At 42.4% G+C, this 26,851-nt stretch overlaps 1 protein-coding gene across 3 annotated transcripts in view; it reads right to left on the reverse strand.

Annotated features, from left to right (window-relative positions):
- Positions 1-26,851, reverse strand: part of Mctp2 (multiple C2 and transmembrane domain containing 2) — a 213,852-nt gene that overhangs the window by 144,072 nt on the left and 42,929 nt on the right. For all 3 annotated transcript variants that reach the window (XM_050149129.1, XM_050149127.1, XM_050149130.1), the window contains exons 2-4: positions 24,672-25,204; positions 10,905-10,967; positions 9,300-9,408 (exon numbers count right to left, since the gene is read on the reverse strand). In XM_050149129.1, the coding sequence (XP_050005086.1) occupies positions 9,300-9,408; positions 10,905-10,967; positions 24,672-25,136 (637 nt within the window). In that variant the 5' untranslated portion in view covers positions 25,137-25,204. The remainder of the gene's footprint in view (positions 1-9,299; positions 9,409-10,904; positions 10,968-24,671; positions 25,205-26,851) is intronic.

Below are 26,851 nucleotides of genomic sequence, written 5' to 3' on the forward strand. Positions count from 1 at the left end.
TATATATAGGGGCAGTATGCTAGTTGTGACTTTTGCATAGGAGCCTGTGCTCCACAGAATCACAGGGAAGCCAGGCAGCTACAACAATGTCAGCCCACTACATCCGTCAACAGTCCCATTTAGAAACCAGAAGGGGCAGATGAGAAAGAGAGGGAACGGTTTACTTGATCCTATGAAAACCGAGGAATCGTTTCCTATTTAGTGTGTGCATTCCGAGCATCCCAAGCCAAGGGTCCTCCTGGATCATTCAATGCAGAGAACACAACCATCTGTTAGTAGGTCCTAGCCCAGGCTACTTCTGCAGAGAGAGGCTATTGGCTTCTAAGATCCACTTTCCCATCTTCAACCTCGGAAGAGTTGTGTTTTCAATGGCTTACTGCCTTTGAAACATGATTTGCTAATGTGCCCACCCTAACTGAATAGGAACAAAGTCTCTCCTCTAAGGAGACCATGCATACGCAAAACCTACTGGAGCCCCTTGAGTGAGGACTGACCCTGGCTGATCCTTGAGATACAATGGTCTCAAGCAATTTACAAATATGTATGATTTTTAAAAAAAAATACCCACAAATATCCATTTTACTCAACAACATTCCAGGAATCAGCTTATGTCAGAATTAATGACCTGAAAGTCTCAATTTTACCATAAACCTCCTTTAATTGTGTATGACGGTTATAAAGACCTGTATGAAATATAAAATAGAATCTATCAGTGCTGCAGTAAAGTAGGCACTGAGCGCTTCCTGGGGCATTTGGATTCTCCTAGACACATGACTTTCAAGTTTTCTCCATCCGTATAGTACAGTACCATTGTCTCTACCTTCTGAGACTCTGGTCCCTGTACCAACCTGGAATCCATTGAAGTTTCATCTTCTTTCTATCACTACTCTTCCCCCTTCTGGCTCCACAGCCTATGCTACAGCATCCCTGTCTCTATCACTAATCTTCCCCTCTCTGGCTCCACAGCCTATGCTACAGCATCCCTGTCTCTATCACTTTGCTAGCATAACAGCTTTTTAAAGAGTAGTTCAGTGACTCAGAGCACTTGCTCTTTTAGAGGACCTGGGTTCACATCAGAGTGCCTACATGGAGGCTCACAACCATCCATCACTCCATTTTCAAATGGATCTGAGACCCTCTTCTGGGTGCCACCAACATCTGCTCCCATGGGTACCAGCCATGAGCACACACACACACACACACACACACACGCAATAACCCCATAACATAAAACAAAAATATATTTAAATTAAACAAAAATGTAAGTATTCTTTAAAATGCTACTTTGATTTTGCCTGCATAACCTATTGTTAATGAGCCAGATACATTCTACAGCTATTTTAAAAGTCTATATTATATATACATATATGCATCAACATACATAGTATGTGATATACATATATGTATATACATATAACTATCATATGCATATACATATAACTATCATAACTTGTTTTTTAGTTGAAAGACTTATCAATATATACAGATTCAGTAATTTCAGTAAATTGGTTATTTGGTGAATACAGGATTTATCTGGTCGGGCTTTGGTGGAACAGCCACACAAACAATATGTCTGTATCCCTATTCTTTAAACACAATCAGAAGCACACATGAGTGTGAACCTCAGTGACCCTGAAGTATGGCCATCTTTGTGACACTAGAAACAAAGATTTCAAGTAAAATGAGACGGCCTGAAGACATAGCAACAGACATGCCCATGAGCAGAACACACATGTACAACAGACACGTAAAGAACATCATGGGATCCATCCCATCCCATGCTGTACCTAACAATGGACACCCTCACCCACATAGGCAAGTAGATAAAAACTATGCAGGGTGAGGTGGTCAAATAGACTCAGCAAACATAGGGGTCATTCCAGGCTCACTTTCCTTGGCTCCTCAGGACCACTGAGAAAGAATTAAGTGGAGACCGGCTCAACAAAGTGGCAAGCACCAAACATCCCAATCAGCGCTGAGCGTATGGACCCCCAAAACAAAACCAAGCAACAAAAGTCCCCAGAGAGGAGCTCTCAGAAATGGTAACACACACAGACCAGCATGTCTTGCGTGATCTATTCAGGATGGGAAGGGGATCCACAGAAACAGATTCCAAACTCAGCTGTGTTCATTTATTTCAGCAACTTAAGTGGGGAGGAGAGGACAACTGACTCACACCACTGGATATGGTTTGCATCTTTGTAAGCTTTCAGGCTCGCTTCTGACACAGAGACCCAGGATTTTAAGCTGTGGCACATGCATAGTAAGGATCTCATGCCATCTGGTGTTCAGAGACGGTACTACAGTCAGAAACAAAGCTGGAAGCTTGCAAAATCAATTGGGTTGTGTGTGAGTAGGAGTGTGATGTGCACTTGACTCTTGCACTACGGAACACATCGGCAGAAATCCAGCAGAAGCCCGGGAAGCAAGCACCGGTACATACTGCACTTGCATGTGTGGATGTTGAAAAATGGCAGTCTAACATTGGGGAGAAAAAGATCTGTCCTTCTTCATCTGGAAGTCATTTTGAAAAAGAAACAAAGTTTTCATTCAGGTCCTAATATTGGAAAAATGGGGACAGACAAAAAACACAAATGAGAAATGAAAAACCAGACTAATGAGAGCAAACGAAGGAGCATGGGCCTCCGTAGACAGGGAATTAGAGGAAGGCGCTACTCTGAATATATCTTCACTACAGATACTTCAGAAAGAAAAGTGAAGGTTGGATTACAAATCCCAGTGTTATCTGTGAACACACCCAGCACACTGTGGGAGCAGGGCCAGTCCGCACAGAAGAGGGCGTGCAAAGATAACAAGTATGAACACACATGTTTAAATGTCCAGAATTATTGATGCAAACATAGATTTAAGTAAACCAAAGGGATAATGGTTTTTTTCTCTACCCAATTAACAAAGTTATTCTATATTAATGTAGGGAATAGAGAGGGAGCCACTTCATTGCTTCTGGTAAGAGTAAGCTTTTCTCAGGAGCAAACCACTAATCTTGTAATGAGAACACTGAACAAGTCAGACGATAATGGTAGGGCCGGAGAAAATCAATGCAAATCAATAATTGACTTGCAAAGAAGTTAAGGCCAAAGCTGTCCACACCGTTTAAGACGCAGGCGCATTTGGGGAAGCATGGTTTGTGATAATAAGAATGGGTGGGGAGGCAGCAAGATGGCTCAGTGTGTAAAGATACTGCCACACTAGTGGCCTAGTAACCTGAGGTCAATCCCTAGAACCAGCACTCAAAGAAAGCTGACCAACACAAAAGTGTTATCTAACCTCTACACACATGCTGTGACATACATGTGCCTACACACATCATGGAAGCATGCACATGCATGTGACTGAACACACGCACGCATAAACATACACACACAATAAATAATAATAATAAATAGCAATGAAATACATTTTTAATTAACCTAACTTGGATCATTGATTCAACAGAGCATGACTTACTTTGTTTTATTTTTTTAATATTTATTTATTTATTTATTATATATACAATAGTCTGTCTGTATGTATACCTGCAGGCCAGAAGAGGGCACCAGACCCATTACAGATGGTTGTGAGCCACCATGTGGTTGCTGGGAATTGAACTCAGGACTACTGGGAAAGCAGGCAATGCCTTAACCTCTGAGCCATCTCTCCAGCCCCTCTAAGGTTTTATATTTCTTCTTAAATACTTTGTAATAGAGAAGAACACACATGGGAAACCAAAGTAAGTGATAGAGCATTTCATAAATTAGGGTTTGTTATATGGTATAAAGGAAACCCACTGTCAAACTTATATCAGCAAAGGGAGATTCATCTTAAATTCTAGTAAGGACCTGGTGGAGCCCTATCTGCCCCCTCTCCCATGTCGGTCACTGCATCCGGAGGAGCATTTTCTGAATCAAATTTAAACTGGAGGGCACAATACCACCCCCAGAGTAGAAAGAGTCCTTCAAATGATGAGTTCTAGAAACACCTGCCTGTCGGTCATTGAAGCCCCATCAAGGAGGTTGTTTCTCTATGGCTCTAATGTGATCATTTCTTCATTATAAAGAAAACAGACAATCATGAAACATTTTTGTTGTTGTTGTTGTTTGTTTGCTTGCTTGCTTTTCTAGACAGGGTTTCTCTGCATCTTTGGAGCCTGTCCTGCATCCACTCTGGAGACTAGCTTAGCCTTGAACTCACAGAGATCCGCCTGCCTCTGCCTCCCAAGTGCTGGGATTAAAGGTGTGTGTCACCACCGCCCGGCAACAATCATGAACCTAGCCTGCTAACGTAGCAAGATTTAAATGAGAGGTGTTAACCATTGGAACACTCTAGTGGCGTCCATCAGCTCTTTAAACACCTATTCATGTGGTGGTCTTTGTGCCCTTGGCCTTTAGATCACTCCTCTCAAAAGTGACCTCCTGTCATCTGAAGAGGAAGCCATCACTACTCTATAAACAAATGTCAAATACATATCTATTCCAGATATGAATAAAAAGAGAAGTTTTGTGTTGTAACGGGGCATGAGTTTTCAAAAAGCTCACATCACAAAGAAAATCATCAGTCCTCAACACAGTGGGAGTGATGCATATGGCCCTCGTGGTATTAATGGTTTCATTTTTCCCCATTGCAATGCTGGAGAGCAGCCAGAAGAGGGCACCAGCAACACAGTATTCTTTTAGGCCACAGCTGCGGGCCTGGGTTACCCTACCATCAAGGGGAAAACACGCTTTAATGACTGTTTTATTTGCTTCAGCTGTAAGTCTCCAAGACTTAAAATTACTGGGCCAAAACCACACCAATACCATAGAAAACGGCAAGTCTTAAGTGCTCAAAAACAATACAACATGGGTAATCGTACAGCCCCCAAAGTAGCAAGGAAACAGGGAATATAAAGTAGGGCCTTAATGATGTAGAGAGAAGAAAACAAGAACAAAGAGGGGAGAGGGCTGAGGCAGGGACAAACAGACAATTACTGAGAGGGGAATGGCCATGGCATTCCTCAAAGAGCGAGCTCAAGGCCATGCCCAGTGTGCTGCATCTCAGGTTCACACTACAGCAAGCAAAACTGCTTGCCAAAAAAAAAAAAAAAAAAAAAAGCAAAAGAAAGGAATTCCTTACTTAGACACAAAATGCCCATTCTGGATCTTGTGTGGTACAGACAAAGGGACGGATCAGAAACCCAAAGCAAATAATTCCACACCAGAAAGAGTCCTTCCAGGGCAATCTTTGATATGTATCCAGACTTCTAGAACTATGTAATTAAAGCTTTTGGGCCTCACATGACATTGTTCTCATATCCATAAGTATTCATATGTATATAGTCATGTTTATAAGGAGTGGAAAGAGGGACTTAGGGATAGAGTGAGGGCAGGGGAGGGAAAGAGAGACAGAGACAGCAGGAGACACATACAGAGAGAGAAAACTATCAAGAGAACATAAACCAAGGTCAGACAGTCCTGGGTGGAAACTGCAGACCCCTGTGCTTCACAGGGCACCAGTGGTAAACATGTTCAACATCCTGAGACACAAGCTCCTAACTAAATCTTTCCAAAGAATACCTGACAACTTTGTGTATTAATAAACTTCAAAAAACATCCCAGAAAATCTCAGCATCTTCAAAGACAGAAGCAAAGGATTCAACACCAGCAGGGTGTGTTTCCCAGCCCTGGACAACCAGGGCACCACAGTGCCTGGATTGAGATCAAGACTTCTTCAAGCACAGTTTAGTGTGTTCTTGATGCTGTCTAACTGCAGGCTTCTCCTGAAACTGGGTCTTCACCCCAAGACTTGGAGAAAAACCAAACCATGACTTCTGGCTCCCTAATATCTCCAGATATTAATGCAATATTTTGTCTTTTAACCAAGATGTTTTCTAGATCTAGTAAAAGTCTGAACTTCCAATTACAACTGCTTCGTAAGCACATCTTCTTGATTTAAACAGTGGTTTCAGTCACTGTGCTATTAAAATCATGTTGTTAGAGGAGGAATCTAACAATCAGACCATCATATTCTAGTCAGAGGTCAGCAGCTTTAGTGCCTGGATTCAACCAGCCCAACATCTAGTCTGTTTGTTCTGCTTATATTAATGCAGTTTTCACAGAACATAGTCATGTCCATTGGCCTATGTACTTTTTACGGATGCTTTTCCACCATATTACCCCAAGTTGAAGAGCTGGCACTCATGGGCCAGGAAACCTAAACTAACTACCACGGGGCCTTGTGTCTAAACTGTTTGCCAACCTAGATCTAGACAGAAGGTTTCATAAACAGGAATGATTTTGTAACAATTCAAGGAAAATGCTGAGCTCTTTGGTAACAGAGAATGATTCATCAAAAATAACTTTTATGAGCAAAACCCACGAAATAAAACAATGTATCAAAATTAACCATCTTCCAGCTGTTTTCCAGGGCTGAAGGGGTAACTTAAACATCTGAATACCTTGGAAAGCCCCCATCATAACTGGAAGTCAACATCTCATCAGTTACATGTATTTGAACTTCCAAATCAAATTAAAAGTTAAATTTATTATTCCATTTAAGGAAAATAAAATAAAAATACTCCTCTTTTGTGAATAATGACTATACACTCTCCAATGATATAAGGAGGGGGATGAGCCAGAGGAACACTGTGTTAAGTGAAATAAACAAGGCTCAGAAAAGCAATGCTGTGTGTTCTCATTTGTATAAGGAGTCTCAGGGAAGTTGAGAGTAAAATGGTGGATATTATGGGACAAGAAGGACATAGGGAAGAGAGAGGGGGACAGAGGTTAATCACAGGCATAATGTTACAGATGTGTGGGACAAGCAGTTCTGAAGTTGTGTCACTCATTAGAATGACTACAACCAACAAACTATATAACGTGTTTCAGAAGGTGAAGATAGTCAATGTTGTCACCTTGATAAGCTGTTTAAGGTGATGTATAAGCAAACTGTCCACATACAATCATTCCTTATGTTTGTACATACCTAAACATGATACCCCATAAATGTGTGTCAATAAAAATTAAAACAGCAAAGTTTGAAAATAGTGCACCTGAGCCCCAGTGTTTCATTCTCTTTCTGACATGGCCATAGCTTCATCATCACCCAAGTAAACCGACCGCTGTATACGGATGTGCAGTGGTTGTATTTGAATGACTCGCCAAGAATGGGCTAGCTAGATAACTCACATATATAAGAGAGGATCAAAAGATTAGAAAGGAGAACAAAAGGATCCAGGGCCTATGATTGTCCCCAAAATTAAAGATTTGGAGGAAAGAGAATCCCAAAAATATTAAGGTTGTATATATGTATATATGTTTGTGAGAATATATGCATTGCAAAATTAAAGTCACACACACACATACATACAGCAAATTTGTTTGAGGACCTGTAAAATTAAATACACTTTCTGCAGAATATTCTTAACACCTGAGGAAGTTGTCACAAAATGGACTTGACAATGCTCTTTTTTGACATAAGTAGTCACTAGGACACTTAGCAGGTCAGGTCATCTATAAGTGGTCGCTGGCATTGGTTCAATATCACATCCCTGGGCTGGAGAGATGGCTCAGTGGTTAAGAGCATTGCCTGTTCTTCCAAAGGTCCTGCGTTCAATTCCCAGCAACCACATGGTGGCTCACAACCATCTGTAATGAGGTCTGGTGCCCTCTTCTGGCCTGCAGGCATACACACAGACAGAATATTGTATACATAATGAATAAATATAAAAAAATCACATCCCTCATATGTTATCTCAGCTATGAAGAGCTAGGTGACCCTATAGATACATGAAATGTATCTATACACATGAACGTTTTATGACAAATATAAAACACACACATGATTCAAATGACAGGTAAGAAATTGTGGTACTGAATACAAAATAATAGACTTACTCACAAGTGCAATGCAATATCCTCTGTTTTACTGCTACACATTAAAAGAGAGAGTATTTATTAAGAAGAAAGGATGTACCGGGTGATAGTGGTGCCCATCTTTAATCCCAGCACTTGGTAGGCAGAGGCAGGCGGATCTCTGTTGAGTTCGAGGCCAGCCTGGTCTACAGAGCAACAGTTCTAGGGTAGTCAGAAGTATTCAAGAAACAAAAAGAAAAAAGGAAAGAACAAAGGCAGAGACACACACACACAAGGGATGTATTTCACACAGTTCTCACAGACAGAAGCTGTATAAATTAGATCAGATTTGTGGAAGACAGCACACGCACATGCAGTAAGGAAGGGTTGTAGGGAGAATTCTGGTGCACAGGTGGTGTGAATAGGAGAAGAATATGGATGTGACAGACGAGCTAGCCATGCTCCAGGCTTGGAGGCGGCAGATATGAGAAGTGGAAGCCAACTTATGTATGATTGAACACAGGGCCTGGTGCAGTGTCCATATAGCAGAAGATAGATCGACACTACCTTGTCCACTGATGCTACCCAAGGAAGGACCAGCAAAGCATGTGTGGACATATAGGAACAGCATGGGCAGTATGCCAGGAAGAAAAGTCTTAACTGGCAGGTGGCAGGAGTTACTCAAGAGCAGAACAGAAAAAAAAAAAAAAAAAAAAAACAGTTACTACCTGCTCAGCTGCATGTCTCAACCCTCTTAACTGAGGGCAGGCCATCATGAACAAAGATGGCATCCATAAGTGGGGGCCCAAGGACACAGAAAATATGAACAAGCCTCTTGGGTGATTCACACGTACAAAGGACTTGAAGCAACACGTTGAGTTTAAAAGAGAAAGTGTATTTGTGCAGAAAACCATGGTCTATCTTAAAAATGTATTGCAAAGTAAGAATTGATGTTTATTGCGCAACAATATGGGTATTGTGGTCTCAATTTAACTTCTCTCTGTATAGAAATGTATAGAGACTTGTATAGAAGACAAAGAAAAGACAGATCATGGCTACAAGAAGGAGCCTCTAGGGTCTCAAAGCAGGAGGGAAGAACTTTAAAGGCTATCTGCATCAATTAATCTCATTGCCTCATCTTAGAAATCCAGTCACTGTTCAAAGAAGCGGTAAGACCAATAAACTATTTGCTAGACCACTTGCTATATACCAAATACAAATTACCATGGCTATTTCATTCTAGAAATATATGTTGTTATTACTCTTTTTTTTTAAGGATACCAGCATGTATCCCTTTTAAATACCTCACAGTCAATGGATATGGAAGACGCTGAAGCTGTGAGTCTGGTGTGAGGGAACGAGCTCCTCTCTAAACAGTGCGAGATGTACAATGCCTGATGAAGCCTTTGGAGCAGGACACAGAGAGGCTCTTTATGGCTACTGAGCAAACGCACAACAGACCAACTTTACCGCAGCGATCCCGGACCACGAGGTTGCGGCCTTCCTTCAGGTGTATGGTGAGGAGGTATGCGAAGGGGCTGGGGAGGTGGCTCAGGCAATCCCCGGCTTCTCCAAGCGTCTGCACAGGTGAGAAAGGGATCCAAGTCAGTGACATATGGGCCCAAGTAGAGACATCGCTTACTAATCAGGAATGGCAAAAAAAAAAAAAAAACAGTGGTCAAGGATGAACCCCCGCTGTAGCAGGCTCTGATAACATGCTCATTAACTGCATTACCAGCCAATTACTTTATATTCCCCCCAGTGCGATTGTCTCTGAATTCAGAGGTAGTCGTGAGTATAACTTCACAAGATGAACTTCCCAACACAGATGGTATGTCGATGTCCGAAACCCCTCAACCCCTTAATTCATTGTGAGATCTCTTATAAAACTAATCACTCGGCCTGGAGAGATGACTCGGCAGCTGGGTGCTTGCTGTGTCATGATGAGGACTGGCGTTTCAGCCCCAGCACCCACATAAGAAGCCAAATATCCTGTACGTATCTGCAACTCCAGCTCTGAGGGAGTAGAAACAAGAGGTTTTTCCGGGTTGGCTGGCATCTAGCCTAGCACAGAAAATACAAATGTCAATCCAGGGAGAGATTGTGCCTCAAAAGGAACAAGTGGAAGGTGATGAAAGGGGTATGCCCTGTTGTAGCCTCCATGTGCACAAAAGCAAGTGTACCCACATGCATAGGTATGTGCACGATCATACACACACACACACACACACACACACAAGAGTGGGTGGGGGATAAACTTTTAAAAATAAGAACAGAACACCAGAGAAGGAATAGTATGGAGAAAGGAGGATGGGGCGTGTCCCCAAAGCCACCTCAGCTGTGGAAGTCTCCCTCTTCTCTATATCCTCACCAATCCTCACCAACTCCAGCAGACCTCCTGCACAAGGGCTATAAGTTCAACTCTCACTGTGAGTCTCCATCTTCCAGACACAGGTTCTTCACCCGAGTCCCCAAGTCCACACTTGACGGTCTCTGCTCTGGGCTCTCCAGGGTAGGGACGTTTCACTTTCATCCCTCAGTCCCTTCCTTGGTGTCCCGCTCTACCCTTCTGCTGCTGTCTGGTCCCCTAAGCGCTGCCACTTCACTCTCTGGGAATTCGTCAACTGTCACGGGCCCCAGCGACAAAGCCGACTATTTTCGAGTACCTGTGAATCCTATGAATCCCCTATAATGCTCGAGCCAGTTCAAGCTCCCAACTTTCTTCAAAGAACAGGTAGAATGATTTATTAATCATTCATTAGACACTCAACCAATTGATCTTGTGGCTGCAGCTGCCCTTGACTTTTCAAAGTTTCAGAAGGCTTCAAAGGGCTTTGTCCTCTTTCCTTCCAAACACAGCTGCATGGTTACTGTGTATTTTTAGACAGATCTATTCCAAGCTAACCAATCAATAAACCCGAATTAATCTCTTCCAGCTAGAACTTCCAAGACACGTTTCTATTGGTGGGTACCATTTTATATGTTTTAAGGAGAAATAAGCCGAGAAATATAAGCAATTGGTTAGACGTATTTACAAGGCTGACATCAGTGTTAGGAGTAATGAACGTCACTCACAGATTCTTCTTCAAAATGATGAGATGTCATAGAAGTATTAAGATCGTCGTTGCCATGCGGCTTCTGAAAAAAAAAAAAAAAACTCTGCTTTAGGAAAGCAAATGACATTCATTGCCTTGTGATCATGTCCCGCCTCGGTCCTTGGGAATTCTGATATTTGCATGCCTGGTTTCAGGTATGGGGGAGGCTTTGCTAGATGTGTGGCAAGAAGAGGTGAACTCAGAGGTGTCGATTGAGCCATGGCCTCTGAGACCTAGGTTATCTATGAGAGCATGCTCGGGTACGAAATAATAAGTACATCCACGCATACAGCAAACAACATGTTTTAATTCGCTTGAAGACAACCATCAGGGCACATAGCCATGCCCCTTCCAAGGAGGAACTGCCTGGTCTGCAACCGCCAAACTAAACCGAGCTGCCCAGCCCCCAGAGAATTCAACATGCACAAACTAGGAATCCATTCAATATGTGATTTGGGAAATCTTTTTCCAACTAGATAGCTTGGGTCCCACAGGTGTCAAAAGACCAATCCAAAACTAGGAATCAGGAATTCCCAACGGATGACTTTACAGGGTCATATGTATGTCATTGTGTCAATATGCTACGATTCTCAGAAAGGGAGGGGTGACAGAATACACGTCTGTCAATAGGAAGTGTCATGTTCAGCAGCCTTCTTGGGCTAGTCGTGTGCACACAGACCAGGGAACATCTAGAAAAGCTCAAGGGTTTGCAGCGTTAGCGAGCAGTGGGAGAGCCAGGGTGATGCCCGCAGGGAAACACAGACAGGAGCTGGCTGGGTTCCTGGGCAGCTTTCTTAGGAATCTGAGCATGCCGCCATTTGCCTGGCATATCAGTTCAGATAATTACTTGTATGAACAAAGATACCATGCCTTGCTCTAGTAACTGGGGGACTCCAAAGTTATAATCCAGTGTGGGGACCAGGAGGCCTGCAGAGAAAGCTTGGAAAACAGTTCCCTGGTACGCAGGCTGTGCTTGGAGGCACAGATGACCTGAGTCTTCCTATTCACTGGGGTATGCTAAGCAGCCTTCCTCACTAATACATACACTCCCAGACCTTGAGACAGTCCCAGCATAAGAGGGCCATTTTTCATCCTCCACAATGGAGGGTAAAGAGTTGCGGAGAAGCAAAGGCTCCCTGACCTCCCCCCTCCGCATTTGATAACATCCAGGAGGCCATAACACACAGAAATGGCGTGCGTACCAATAAGCTTTCAGCCAGGAATAATAGGTGCCCTGCAGCTCTCGATTCTACTGTTCTCAGACTTTTCTCTGTCTCCCCCAACTCTGGGTCCAATGTCCCCAGAGCATAAAGACCTCGTGGCCAATTCATATGAACTCACCTAGGAAGGGGGGAGGGAAATATCCTGTGCTTTGAGTTTTCTCTAGGGCGCATACACTCCATTTACTACATCCGCTGTGAGTACTATCAGTGACCCAACACCCATGTGAGGCCCAGCCTAATGATAGACAAGAAGGCAACAACAGCTCCAGAGCCAAGAAAACCTCTCCTTCAGGTTCTTGCTATCACCTTGATTGACTGTTTCTAAACTGACACCCAGGCAAGATAGGCGGGGCCATCAACAATTAGACTCTTACCCAACTTTCTTGATGTCCAAGAATTCATGGCATGTCTTTTATACTGCACATTACCAAGCCCCCAATTTCTGCCTGATTTATCATGTCAATACTGATGTTTCAATATAACAATAACCAGCAGATTCTGATGCTCTGCAGTATGGAAAGTCTCCACCATCATTTAATTTTATTAGAGGAATCAATGTTCCATTTGACCATTTTTGAAGGTCGTCTTACAAAGCTACCAGGGCTGGGAGCAGAGTTCTAGTTGGCTATTCACTGAGTGTCATAATAGTCTGCCATCTTCTACTTCATCTACATATTTACCTTTGGTGTGTGTGTGTATGTGTGTTACAAGTAAGCCTGTGGACCATATGCATGCCTGGTGCCTTTGGAGGCCAGGAGAGGATGTTTCAGACCCTGAAACTGGAGTTAGGGAACACAGTGTGCTGAACCCTGGGTCTTCTGTAAGAGAAATGTTGAGCCATTTCTCCAGCTCCTCATCTTCCATTTTGAAGTGTGTGGATGGCTAAACGACATTATGCTAAAACATGATACTCTGTATACAATCTCCAATGTTAGCCTTATTCTATTTCGTAATAATGCTACTTAAATGACCAAATTAGTCTGTATATGTGCCATAATATATATACTACTGAAAATGAACGCCAAGTCTTTATTTAAATACGCTGTAAGTTTCCCACTTATAGCAACAGGGAAATTCCATGTGAGCAATGCCATTAATTCAACATTACGGCTGGTTTTACTCACAGAAGTCACCGAACTTAAAGTTATGGTTCCCACAGCCACTGTAACTGTCATCCACTATATATCCACGGGAAGGAAGGAAAATGATTACCATAAGAAGAGAAAGGCATTCCATATGCACAAGAGGACGAGTTACAGCAGCTGGGAGACACATAACTTAAAGCAGTCTCGTGCACTCTTACCCAGAACCCAGAGAATTATCCACTGAGCAGAAGAATCTATAACAGTCCCATCTCTTCCGTAAGCCTAGTAACTAGATCTAGGAGTTATGACTTGGTGTCTTAGTAAAAGGAGCACAATTATATTTGCATCATAAGGAATGGCTGATAATCCTCTGCCGCTAGATGTTGGTGTTTACGTTCTGAGTAAGAATAATCAGCATGTTGGGTTTGCTAAAACACATCAAAGTAAGATCGCCACGTTGCTACGAGTGTTGTGACTTTAAAGAGGCGTAGATGTGAACAACTGCTCTATGGTGGGGATACACAACAGTTCTGCCACTCAGGAGACTCCTCCATTCTATCCCACTATGCTAACATATTCCTCCTCTTCCTCAGCCAAGGCAACTACTGATCTATTTCCATCATGCTACCTTGTCATTTATAGATTGTCTCGTCAAAGACGTCATGCAGTATGTCAGCGTATGGCACCTTTCACTTTGCACACTGCCTTTGAAACCATCCAAGTTCCCACCATTATCATGTCCCTTAATTGCCAAGCAGGATTCTGTACAGAGTGAAGAATTACTGAGCATCAGTTTGAGGATTTTAGACGAATTATTTTTAAGCACATACTCAGGAAAGGATGGATAATTTTGGACATTATAAAATCTAATAATTCACACCAAAATATATTAGGGCAATTATTTCCTACATGATGTGTACGTGAGGGTGTTTAGCCCTCCTCCAGGGCAACAGGTGTCTTTTCTTTGATTTGTCTCTAGAGACACATGGCTTTGCATTCTACTATAGAGTACTACGCCATAGGGGAAGCTAACCCAAAATTTGTGTCCCCTGTAGGTGTGAATCCCCAACCTAAAAGAATGAAAATTCATTGAAACCCAGAAGGGCGCAGGGAGGTTTGAGATGGATACAAGGTGTGTGTGTGTGTGTGTGTGTGTGTGTGTGTGTGTGTCCGCGCACGCGCGCAGGCGCACGCACTCGCTCGCACGCGTGCATGTGCACGCGCGCACGCATGTGCGTGTGTGTGTCACACGTGCATGCAGGCCTGTCTGCCTGTCTGTCTGTCTGTCACAGAGCCAAAGACATGGCTCTGTTGGTTAAAATACTTGCTAACCAGCGGAAAGACCTGAGTTTTATTGACAGATGCCATGTAATGAGGTGGGCATCCTAGTGCACACTTGTAATATTAGGGCTGAGGAATAGAACCAGATGTATTTCTGAGGTTTGCTGGAAAGTAGCTTTGTCTATTGGGTTAGCTCCAAGCACTGAGAGACCTTGTCTAAGCAATCAAAGTGGTCATCTCCTGAAAAGAAAGACCTAAAGCTGACCCCTGACTTCTACACACAAATACAGACATGCAGGCACGCTTTAGCACATGCGATTACATGTATATGAATGTAAATACACTCTTGCACATGCACACACACACACACACATACACATCTGTCACCAAGGAATCTGAAAGCAAAACATTGGTATGAACAAATGAATTTTGTCTTTTCCATACACTTAATGTGATCTTGTATGAATGTGACCTCCCATGTAGTTCTTGCTGTGCTGTATACTCAAAAACCACAACAAAGTGTGTCATCCCTGGGTGTCTGATTTCAGGAGAACAAGGCATATACCTACACAGACAAGCTAACAATGAGGCAACACTGGCGGAGATCAATTATTTCATTTTAAAACTTATCCATGAAAGCATATGAGTGCATATCTGAGTATTAAGTGGCATATTATTTAAATTCTGTAACCTGTCTGGCAGTGGTTGTGCACGTCTTTAACCCCAGTACTCAGGAGGCAGAGAGAAGCAGATCTCTGTGAGTTTAAGGCCAGCCTGGTCTACAGAGCAAGTTCCAGGACAGGCTCCAAAAGCTAGAAAGAAACCCTGTGTTGGGAAAAAAAAAATCCTGTAACCCATTCTAGGGTTTCAACCCTATGAATATTCAAGAATATGCAAACACTATAAGACATAGAGAGCAATAACATAAACAACAGGAATGTGATGGCCAGACAGGTCAGAGAAGCTATTAACTATTTAAAAATATCAGGTTCATAATGCTAACATCCAATAGAAAGGTAGCTTTCTTATTAAAATGCAACAATTTAAAAGTTCTATATCAACAGAAAAGACAAGAACAAACGGGCATGAAAACCTAAATATCTAAAATTGGTTTTTGGTTTGTTCCTTTCATCTGAATTCCAATTCTGCCTGTTCATTTCTGTGTTCTCCGTGCAGTAACCTCAGAAGTGAGTTGTGGCAGACACCTTTTCACCCACACAGTCAAACACAGTTAGTATCTGGATAGCTGCAAGAAAGAAAAAAACAAGCCAATTCCTGATATAAGTGCTTGGCCAGTTCCCAGGCACTTCTTGAACCAGAAGTAATATTTACAAATGACCTTCCTTCTTATTTGCAAGAGCTGTGTTAGCTGAACAATCCATCCCTTAATGTTTTCTTATCACTCCATAACTCACAAACACACCCATTATCATCTTTTATAAAGAAGTCCAAAGGCTGTCATCATATCTGCAATTTACAATGAAGAATCCAGAGCCAGGAGGCCAAAGAGTCACTAAGGAGAAGCAAGAGAGTTAGGCCTTTGGGGAGATTTTAAGCACCTCACTCTTCACTAGAGCCCAACTGTGTCAAAAGCACCTATACCAGCCACCACAGGAGATGTACTGGGAATAGAAACACCCGGTAATATACAAGGATCCGTTCAAGACTACCTAGACTCAAATCCCTTAATAAACAAGGATCTGGGTGGGGAAAACCTAGACCCTAGACTCACACCCACTTCTGCTATTTCTTAGTGTCTTTGTTTTTTTCCTTCTTAGATTTCCAGACAAGGAGACTTTTTCCAAAGAAGCAAGGCACGATACTTACCTTGTAGGTTTTAGGGGAAAGACAATTCAAAGGCTACTTAATGAATGACTTCTTTAGGGAGGACACTGTACCAGGCAAGCGCTTTGTAAATTGAGGCATTCCAATGAGATAATGCTGATATATACTTTAACAGAACTAATAACAAAGTAGAGTCACTATGCTAGACAATTTATTACTGTTATTATAATTATCATCGTTATTAATTATTGTTATTATGGCAGATACGCTTGGGAGGTATAGAGCAAAGCCTTCATGAAAGATGAAAACACTCTACGCTGCTTGTGCTATTAAAAGTTATACATGTTCCCAGTACTTGGAGGCAGAGGCAGGCGGATCTCTGTGAGTTTGAGGCCAGCCTGGTCTACAAGAGCTAGTTCCAGGACAGGCTCCAAAGCTACAGAGAAACCCTGTCTCAAAACAACAACAACAACAAAAGGTATACATGTGTATGGGGTTACAATATTATACTTCATAAATATACGCAATGGTAAGAAGTAAGTTTTTTCTCTCTGTATGTGTTTGATGGGAGTGGGCATTCATGTGTGCACATATGGACAGACATGTGCTATGACAAGCATGAGAGGGGCAGAAGGCAGCCGTGGGTACAGGTCCTAACCTTCTACTTTATTTGAGACAGGGCATCTATTGTTTTTGCACTATTTATGCCAGGCTAGCTGCCCCGTGCAATCCTAAGGATTTTTCCCATTTTTGTTTCCGTGTCCAATAGTAATGATGAAGTTACAGAGTTCAGAGCTACGTGAGGCTTCTAAGTGCATGCTGGGGACTGAAACTCACGTCCTCACGCAGTGACACAAGTGTGTTTTGTATCCAATGAGCTACCGCCTCAACCCAGAATTTATTTTTAAAACTGGAGGCAGCCAGCAACCCAAGGTCTTCTGATGATGCTCACCAGTTGGCACAGTTACATGAAAAGGTATTATAAACAAGAAGGACGAAGCCTTGGAAGGAGCCCTTCCCTGCTATTCGCCGGCCATCGAGTTTTCTCAGAACTCTTATCCTAGGCAAACCATCACTTCGCCCCACCCCATTGTCTAGAGCAGGTGTGAGAATCATGACCAACATCCTGCTGACTGCTGACTCACTTTGCACCGTGTGTGAGTGGCATGGCATTGAGCCTCGGCTTTCATTTTGAATCTATGTGGCACACTTACGGTACCAGGCCATCACCAAAGTCTAAGAGTCATCCTACAGAGTAGGAAAACCGTGCAGTCACGCGACCTCTGTTACTTCTCTGATGTCTCCTCCATTGCTCCCTCTCCCTGTCCCCCTGAGCTACAATACTTGCTTGTTCTTTGTGAAATGTTCACCCATTCCTTGGTAGTCTGCTGCTCTCTGGTCTTCAAAAATTGCTGATATCATGTCCTCCACGGCTTTCCCAGATACACATACAGCTTGCTACCTTTGCTCCCCTTCACGTGAAAATTGTCTTCCAGAATATCGACTGTTTAATCCCAACACCCCAAATAACAGTCGTAGAAATACTAAACAAAGAGGGTTGATTACTCAGAAGAAGCCATTCCTAAGCACTCTGTGTAGCATCTCTACACAGTGCTTTCAAGGATGTTTTCCGCTTACTGTTTCTCCATGACACTTACCACTTTCTAAATTATTTATGCATCTATCATAGAAACTGTATAAGGAAGGGAGGTCTGACTGCACTGCCAGTTACTATGTTCCTAGTGCCAAGTTCATCATCTGCAGATGGTAGATTCCCCAAAGACAGAGATGAAGAAGATCATACCCATGAAGACCCCTCGAACATGTCATATATACCAGCCACACACACACTATGTTGAGATCACACAAACAGTAACAACCACAGAACTGAAGTGTCGTGGGCCTGAGGCACTTGCTTCTTTTTGCAAGTTACAGGCTGCTTCCTCCCCTCTGTGGCTGTCACATTGCCTCTCTGTGGTCACTGAACTGAAGCCCTATGGGTGGAAGGTAGGTCTTCTGGAAACAAGCAAGTGGGACACACCACTGACTTACCGTATGAGGTATCACCAAAGCTAGGGTTTACTGCTTCAACTGACAAATGAACTATGGGGGAAGGGTATTACCACATGGTAGAATTCATTGATGAGGTTGAGTAACTAACCTTTCAATTTAGCAGCATTTGTTTTTGAAGCATTATCTTTATCTTTGTTTTTCATGGGGCACAGTAGAGGCAGAAAAAAAATGAATGTCTTCCTTTTAAATTGTCTTGTTTTAGATTGCTCTACTTTCAAAATGCCCTCCCAGCTTGTGTAGAACATATCATTCTGCACACAGGATTAATTCTCAGATTTGCCTGGATCAAACCAAGTTTTAGAACCAGCTGGATGATATTTAACATGTCGACTTTTTGAAAATAATTTTTAATTTTTTGAGAGTATCATTCAAGGGTACTAACTAACTATATATATATATATACACACATATACATATATATATATATAATTTATACCTCTCCCTCCTCTTTCCTCAATTCCTCCCAATTCTCTTGAACTCCCTTTCAAATTATTTACCTCTTCTCAATTATTGCTAGATATGTATATATGTGCTGTGGTGGCTTGAATGGATGGTCCCCATAGATTTCTATATTTGAATACTTGGTCCCTATTTGGAAAAACAGTTTAAAAAGAATGGGAAGGTGTGTTGTCTTGTTGGAGGAGGTATGTCATTATGGGCAGGGTATTAAGGTTTCAAAAGCCTATGCCTTCCATTCCAGTTAGTGTTCTCTCTCTCTCTCTCTCTCTCTCTCTCTCTCTCTCTCTCTCTCTCACACACACACACACACACACACACACACACACACACACACACACACAGAGTCTCCTCCTTTTTGCAGACAAAGCTACTGTTCTAGCATCATCCATACCTGCCTGCTCCCATGCTCTGCATGGTTATGCATGCTAACCCTCTGTATCTCCAAATTAAGTGTTATACATTTCACAGACCAGGATGCTTGGTCATGACAATATAAAAGTAACAAAGCTATGTGAGTATATATGTATATGTGTGTACTATTGTGTCTATTTAGTGTTGCTCATATGTGTTTAGAGATTACCTTCTGGGACTAGATAATCGACCAGGGTACTCTTCCCTGGACAAGATCCTCTTCTGGCAAACTTTGATTGAGTGTAGTTCTTCATTTAGGGGCAGAGTCTAGTGACATCTCCCTCATCCACATTGGCATGTCACCTGGTGTTGTTACTGTGCACATAACCATATTGTTGAGATTTACCGGGCATAGCATGACTGCCATGTCTAAAGAACAGGGCATATCCTAAACTCTTACCCATGACACTTTTCCTCCAAGAAACTTTCACGGTAATCCCATATGTTGAGGTCTATACAATGGGTTTACGGATCAAATATTTGCTGAAATAAATCATGAAGAAGCTTATTTTTCAACATTTCTTTGAGGTAAATACTTTACCACTAATAGAAGATGAAAGCAAAAGACATGCTAATGAAATGGAGATGCAATCTCTTCCTCTGAAGAATTAAAACTTGGCTGAATTTTAATGCTATAACAAGAACAGCATCTCTAACATTCCTCGGAGTTCTTTGATAGTTTGATTTGTCAATGCTGAGGATGCTGCACCATGTAAGCAGCAGAACTCTGTGTAGAGGCATTTCAAAAGTTATTGAAAATTCCTCCCTAATCCCAAGCCAAACTCTATTTAACAATTTCTTTTTAAAGCTTAAGTTAGCAACTCAAGCACAGAAATTCTTCAAAGCAAATATTCTGGGCTGGAGAGATGGCTCAGTGAGTAAAATCTAAAGACCTGGGATCCCAAGGACACACACTTAGTAGAAGGACAAAAGTGGTTCCACAATTGTCCGATCTCTACACATGCGTGCATATGCGCATAAATAAATAGTAATTATAAAAATAAAATCTACCGTAACAGCATAATAAAACACAAAGGTTACTAATTTGGCACATGTTGAAGAATGATGCTAGTAAAATATGAAAAGTATGTTTTCTTTAATTAAATCATTATGATTTTATAAGAGCAGAAAAGGTTGTTATACAGACAAAACACTGTAATTCAAAGCATATAACAGTCTTAGTTCTGAGCCAAGGTATTCTAAGAAGCATTTTCTGATGCTGTTTGATATTAAGAGTACATGAAAGGCAAATGGCATGTGTTGTGTGTTCAGAACTAAGGCTATAGTGAAGTGCTATGTTAACATAAGTCAGTTCTGCCATAAATACCTTCCATTCATTAACTGTTTGATTTTCATTTAATCTGCAGTCCTTACATGGCCAGGAAACTTTCACGGCTGCCAGAGTATTTGATACCCCCACATTCGGTTGAGTGATGCCACAGTTAAGAAGCTAGGCTTTGGAACATACCTTACGTACCAAAGAGCACAAAGTGTAAACACATCCCCAACCCAACAGGGACTCTTAATGGTGACCAGGGCACCTCATGGCACCGTTAGCTTGAATGGCAAATAAAGACTTCATGAGCATATTCATCCATATATCTAGTATCATGTATTGATCTTTGTGAGTATACTCACAAATATATATGCATCTCTACAGATTTGCACAAATGCTTGGAAGAGAAAAATTACACTGCTAGTCACCTGAAGGTTGCAATTTAACAAAAATGGAAATCTTCTATACAACTCACGACATACATAAATATGTTGGGGACTGGTGCTTTTCAGTATCCGAAGGTTCTCTGCCCATCTCCTCTGTCCCCAATCTCAGGGGCAAGAGCAATGAAGTCACCTCCTGAGAAAGACCATTGGACACTACCTTAGTCACACCAGGCTTCTGCAGCACCATCTCCCTGACTAGGAGACTTGACACAAGTTGATTTCTCATGGTTCTGGAGCCTGAAGTTCAAGATCAAGGAAAACTTTGTTCTTAATGAGGTCATTTACTTCTTATAGATAGCTGTCTTCTCCGTATGTCTTGACATGGTAGAGAAAAAAAAATATCAAGGGCTTTCCCTCTGTTATTAAAATCTCAGTACTATTTGATCAGCAACTCCATGCTTATGCCTTCATTTAAGTTCAATCATCTCTTCAATGCCCTGTCTCCAATACAGTCACATGGGGGACAGAAATTCAACATGTTAACCGAGAGAGGTGGACATACCCCAATTCTTAACAACAACTCTTCTCCCAGCAAAGCCTAGACATCCAAAATGAGAGTAAGGGGAGGGGTAGTTCCTGGGCTGCTGCCACACAGTGCCAGCTCCCAAGGATGGTTAACCTTGATTACCAACTTGCTAGGATTTAGAATAATCCTGGAAACAAATCTCTAAGACTGTCTTCCACAGGGTTCCTATATCAGGTTAACTATGATGATAAGGCTGACTCTAAAAATAAGAAGCATCATGGCATGAGCCAGGGTCAGACTACAAGTGAAGAGGGATTGGAGCCGAGCATCGACATTCATCTCCACCTGCTTCCTGGCTGTAGACCCAATGTGATGTGCTACTTAAGGCACCATGATTTGCTTGACATGACTATAGCCTTGGACTGTGAGGCAAAATTAACCCTCCCACTTGCTTAAGGAGTTCTTCTCAGGGTTTGTCACAGCAATCAAAAAGCAATCCCTCTATCACCTAAATAAGCGACAACATACAACACCTGGAACAATGCATCAGTCGGAGTGGAGAAGTTATGTAAAGGCAGCTAGGTAACCTTGGGCGAGCTCAGAGGGAGGACAGCCTATGCCACAGAGCATAAAGAATTCCCATTTCATTAAATAGGCCAGATCCCATGTAGAGATGAACAATGTTGGTCCAAAAAAAATGTGTCAGGTTGTAATATGCAGTTCTGCCCTCACTGAGAGATGGGTGCTGACATAAAGGCCAATAATGGAAGCCATCTACCCTTCTCACTGGGACTCATGGGCAGCAACCTTCCCATGTTCCTGTGTGATTTCTTTCAAACACTAACTCTACTGTGAGAACGGACCTAACAACTACCATTCACCAGGGTGACTCTGCCATACACATTTCTCCCAACAAGTTAACAATCATGTTGATTTTGATCTGACTCCTAAGCACCATGATAAAGAATGGACCCTTTATTGAAAACATCACGCTACAGGAGATAACACTGTTAATTCTCACTGTAAATTAGTTGTTATCTCCACCTGTAACTTATGACTCTTTTATAAGAGTCAGTCTGAAGAGTCAAATGGCCACGAGGTAGTCAATGGCAGAATCTCACAGTCTGCTGATTTCAAATCAATGACACATTTGCACAGAGACAGCCGTGCCAGGCTCCAATTTGCCTCCTTTTTTTTTTTTTTAAACCTACCTTCTCTTCCTATAATAAGTCCTTCCTCTGTCTACAGATTCCTGCCCAAGCAGACAGAAGGTACTTCCCAGCAGAGTAAAAGCACAATGCTATGAAAATGAAGGCAGGATGAACATACTGGGAGCAAAGGTAGGAAAACGCCTCACCGGAGGGAACTTTCACCTGCTGTTGAAGGCTATGAAGGATTTCCAGAAGAGGAGACTACCGGGGAAATGAAGAGGAAATAGATGAGGGATGGGGAAAAGGCTTTTGAGTCTGAGCTAGTAGACAGATAATGGTAGTGCTGCCAGCAATGTATGTGTGAAGACCCTTCCAGGAGACAGTGACTTCCAGTCCCACAACTTAAGGCCCTGTTTCCAGGAGCGATCAGCACACATGACGCTAAGGATCAAAGCCAGTTTGGTGGAGTCCTTTTCTCCCAGTCCTCTTCTGCTAAGCCTCCTTCTCCCATCTGCTGCCGTGGTGCTGTGGCTGCTCTGAGCATCTGTGCAGATGCCCCTGCCGCATGCTCTCACATCCTGTTTATTCCCTTCACCTTTATTCCTCCCCACACCCCATCATCTTATAGAAGAGTATATTTAAAGTATTTTCTCGAGAAAAAATGTATTGATTTCATTAAGTCATACCTCATGATAAAAACATAGACAATTCTGAGAGTGGAAGAACATCTATGTTTTCAGTGTCAAAGCCATGGGTAAGCTGCCCGTGCTCCTGATAACAAACCCTTGCCCTTGCTTGCATTAGCATTTTGTAAAGTGAAAATGTATTTCAAGTTTACAAATATTTACAATCATAAAAAATTTACAAACAGTATCTCCTAATGGTAAGGTCAAAATAAAAAAAAAAGCTGAGCCCTTTAGTGAGTAACCGTGTTCAAAAGAACATGATCACATCATACTCCATTCCCAGAGTTCATGCCCCAAGGAAACCCAGACATGCTGTGTGATCAACAGATTTTCTTCTAAAAGAAAAACCAGACCCTTCAGCTGAAGAATCAATGTTTATTCAACTCTAAGATTAATATGGAATATAGAAAGTATTAGCCTCTTTCTTCAACATTAGAAACTATTTCCACATCATTAAGATGAATTTAAATAAATAAAAATATCCAATTTAGCTGATTAAATTGCTCATCCAAATCAGGATCGGGATTAGGAATTTGGTTGCTGAATTCAAGCTCTTCTTCCAGATCCATGAACCTTGGCATGACACTGGTACTTAGCCTTCCTAGAATGCCAAAGCTTTGCTACAACCGCTAATCAATCAAAGTTTGATCCCTGATTCCACCTTTCTGTTCAGAGAAGTAAGGGAATTTCTCAAAACCGAGTGTCCATACTGGTGCACAAGTTTACCCAGACGTGATACCAGAGAGGAAAGAGCACCCTTTGGGCTCCGGTAGTCAAAGAGGAAGATACACATTATCTCAAAAGCTAGTCTGCATGCTTTGTCTACAAAGTCTAGATTGGAAAAAACAGCATTCACGCTTTGTCTAAGAGTCTGATTGACTTAGCAATGCTAGGGGGAGGGAAGCTCTATTGCTCTCATTACTGCTGCTCCTCTGGAAGGTAAGAGGAGGAGGAAGAGAAGGGAGGAAGAAAGAGAAGGGAGGCAGGAAGAGGAGGGAGGCAGGAAGAGGAGGGAGGCAGGAAGAGGAGGGAGGCAGGAAGAGGAGGGAGGCAGGAAGAGGAGGGAGGCAGGAAGAGGAGGGAGGGTTAGAACAAAAAGGTTAAAGTTATGTGCTCAATTTCTCTGCCAGAAGAAGAAAGAAAGAAACCTCATCCACTAGGGCTTTTAAAGCTTTAAACGGTTCTAGAAGGTTCTTTTGTGCTGGCTTTGAAATACATAGAGGTCAGCCCTGAAACAAATGGGAACACCAGTAGAATCAATAGTACATTAATTTAAATTCTTGTAAATGGTATTCTCTTCATCCAATAAAACCACAAAATAACTGTTACCCAAATTTCCCAAGGACAATGAATGTACCTTAAAAACATGTTTTTTTTTAAAAGCTGGGAAGTGCCCAGGTCTCACCTCTGTCTCTTCCGGAGCATCCTCTCCAAGGGGATGTTTGTGCGGATCCAGGCCACTCTGGCTGGATGCCTGCCGCTCCTCCGCAAAAGAGGCATAGATATCCTCTGAGTCGGTGTCCACCCCGAGTACATGGCTTGCTTCCTCCTGGCTCCAGTCCAGTTCCTCCTCAGATTGCTTTAGGGAGCTGCTGCTGCTCTTGGGGACAATGCCTGCCGTGGACAGGCTGTTGGGTACCGAGGTGTAGGATGACTGAGGTCCCGAGTAGGGCCGGCCCTCAGGGTCCAAGGCTTCTGCTTCCAGGAGGTCAGGCACCGAGAGGCTAAGGCGCCGGTCCAGATGATGCCTCACCCTTAAGTCCAAGGGTTTGCTTGGGGTCTTTTTAACTTTCTTCTTGCTCAGGTTGCTTAACAATGGTCTGGTCCGCTGTTTTAATGAGCCCCAGACAGATGGTTTCTCCAGATCCATGACTGCATGAAGAATCAAGAATGCCACTCCTCAAGAGTGCTCTGCTATTGGAAAACCGTCGGCGACTCCTGTAAGACAGAACACAAAGAGAGGACATAGCCTTCTCGCAGTGTAAGGCAGACCCGAAGGGAACTTACGCAAAAAATTGACTCTTGGTTCCCTAAGGAGAAGGGAACCAATAAGGTCATAATTTCACAAACATCACAAAAGGCATATTTAAGAAACAGAATACTTAAGTCATCAGAAATAGAAAAGTAATAAGTTGGATGATTGGGTTGAATGTACGGTTCCTGGACAGACAGAGCACTTACTCAGCTCCAAGGACAGCAAAGCTAAGACACTTGCCAGAGTGTTGCTGTAGCATTTCTTCACCATAAACAAGGGGGCACTATATATACTTCTGTAAACGGAGGATCACCTAGGATTTGCTGGACGTGGAAAGGGAATGGGTATTTTAAACACTGCAGGCTGGGTGACGTTTGATGTAGTTCCCAAAAGAATTGTGCTGAGACATCAAAGATGATAAGAGAGTACCTACACTGAAGAGCCTTGCTATGCTCAAAAGGAACCTTTTGTACATGCTAATCCATGCAACAAATGTACCATCTTCCTGTGTAATGTCAGGTGTGTGTGTGTGTGTGTGTGTGTGTGTGTGTGTGTGAACATGTGTATCGAAGCCAGCGGTCAGCTGTTTTCCTTAGGCACTCTGTGTCTGGGTCTCTCACTGAACCTGGAACTCACCAACTCACAGATGCACTGGTCTGCTAATGAGCTTCACGTACGCTCCTGTCTGTAGCCATATTTCACTTGTATTTTAATAAATAAAGCTTGTCTGAAGTTCAGAGAGTGAAACAGCCACACTGATCAGCCTTACAGACCAGGCAGTGGTCACACACACCTTTAATCCTAGTAGCCAGACAAGGCCAGTCTGGTCTACAGAGTGAGTGCCAGAACAGCTACAGAGAAACCCTGTCTTGAAAAACTAAGAGAGAGAGAGAGAGAGAGAGAGAGAGAGAGAGAGAGAGAGAGAGAGAGAGAGAGAGAGAAAGAGAGAAACAGCACAACACAAATGCAATATCTTAGAGGAATATCGTACCCAAATTCCATACTAATTACAACCAGCTACAGTTCTTAACATTAAAAAAAAAATCTTATTCTGATCAACCACAAAGAGGCACAGAGTAAAAATACAATCTTAAATAACAGAAAGTTTTGATGCAATGCAAGTAAAATACACAAAGTAAATCACACATATCTGAAGCTTAAAAGCTAACATCCACATATAAGAAACTATACACTATTTGTCTTTCTGAGTCTGTGTCTTTCTCAGGCACAAAGCCACACACGAAGAAGGTGACGTGGGCACAAAGTCCAACCCCTCCCTAAGAAGCTATTTGCAATGTGTGGATACTGGGAGGGGGTAAAACAGTTTTTTCCAATGAAGTAACATTTAGTATATGAACCACACCCCAAGGCAGGCCTCTTGTTCAAGAGTGGTTGTCAACACAAAACAGACTCCATGCTGTTTTGTTTTGTGCATGTGTGCTTGTGTGTCTGTGTGTGTTTGTGATTTCTTTTGGTTTGGTTTAGTTTGGTTTGTTGCGGGGAGGGGTTGTTTGTTTGTTCAAGCATTTGTTCTCAATCTGAGGGTCAAAACCCAAAACAACTTTTCACAGGGGTCACTTAAGACCAGTGGAAGAACAAATGTTTATATT

This window comes from Alexandromys fortis, unplaced genomic scaffold (genome assembly GCF_014885135.2).
Source record: "Alexandromys fortis isolate MF-2015 unplaced genomic scaffold, M_Fortis_MF-2015_v1.1 scaffold_67, whole genome shotgun sequence".
Taxonomy (NCBI): domain Eukaryota; kingdom Metazoa; phylum Chordata; class Mammalia; order Rodentia; family Cricetidae; genus Alexandromys; species Alexandromys fortis.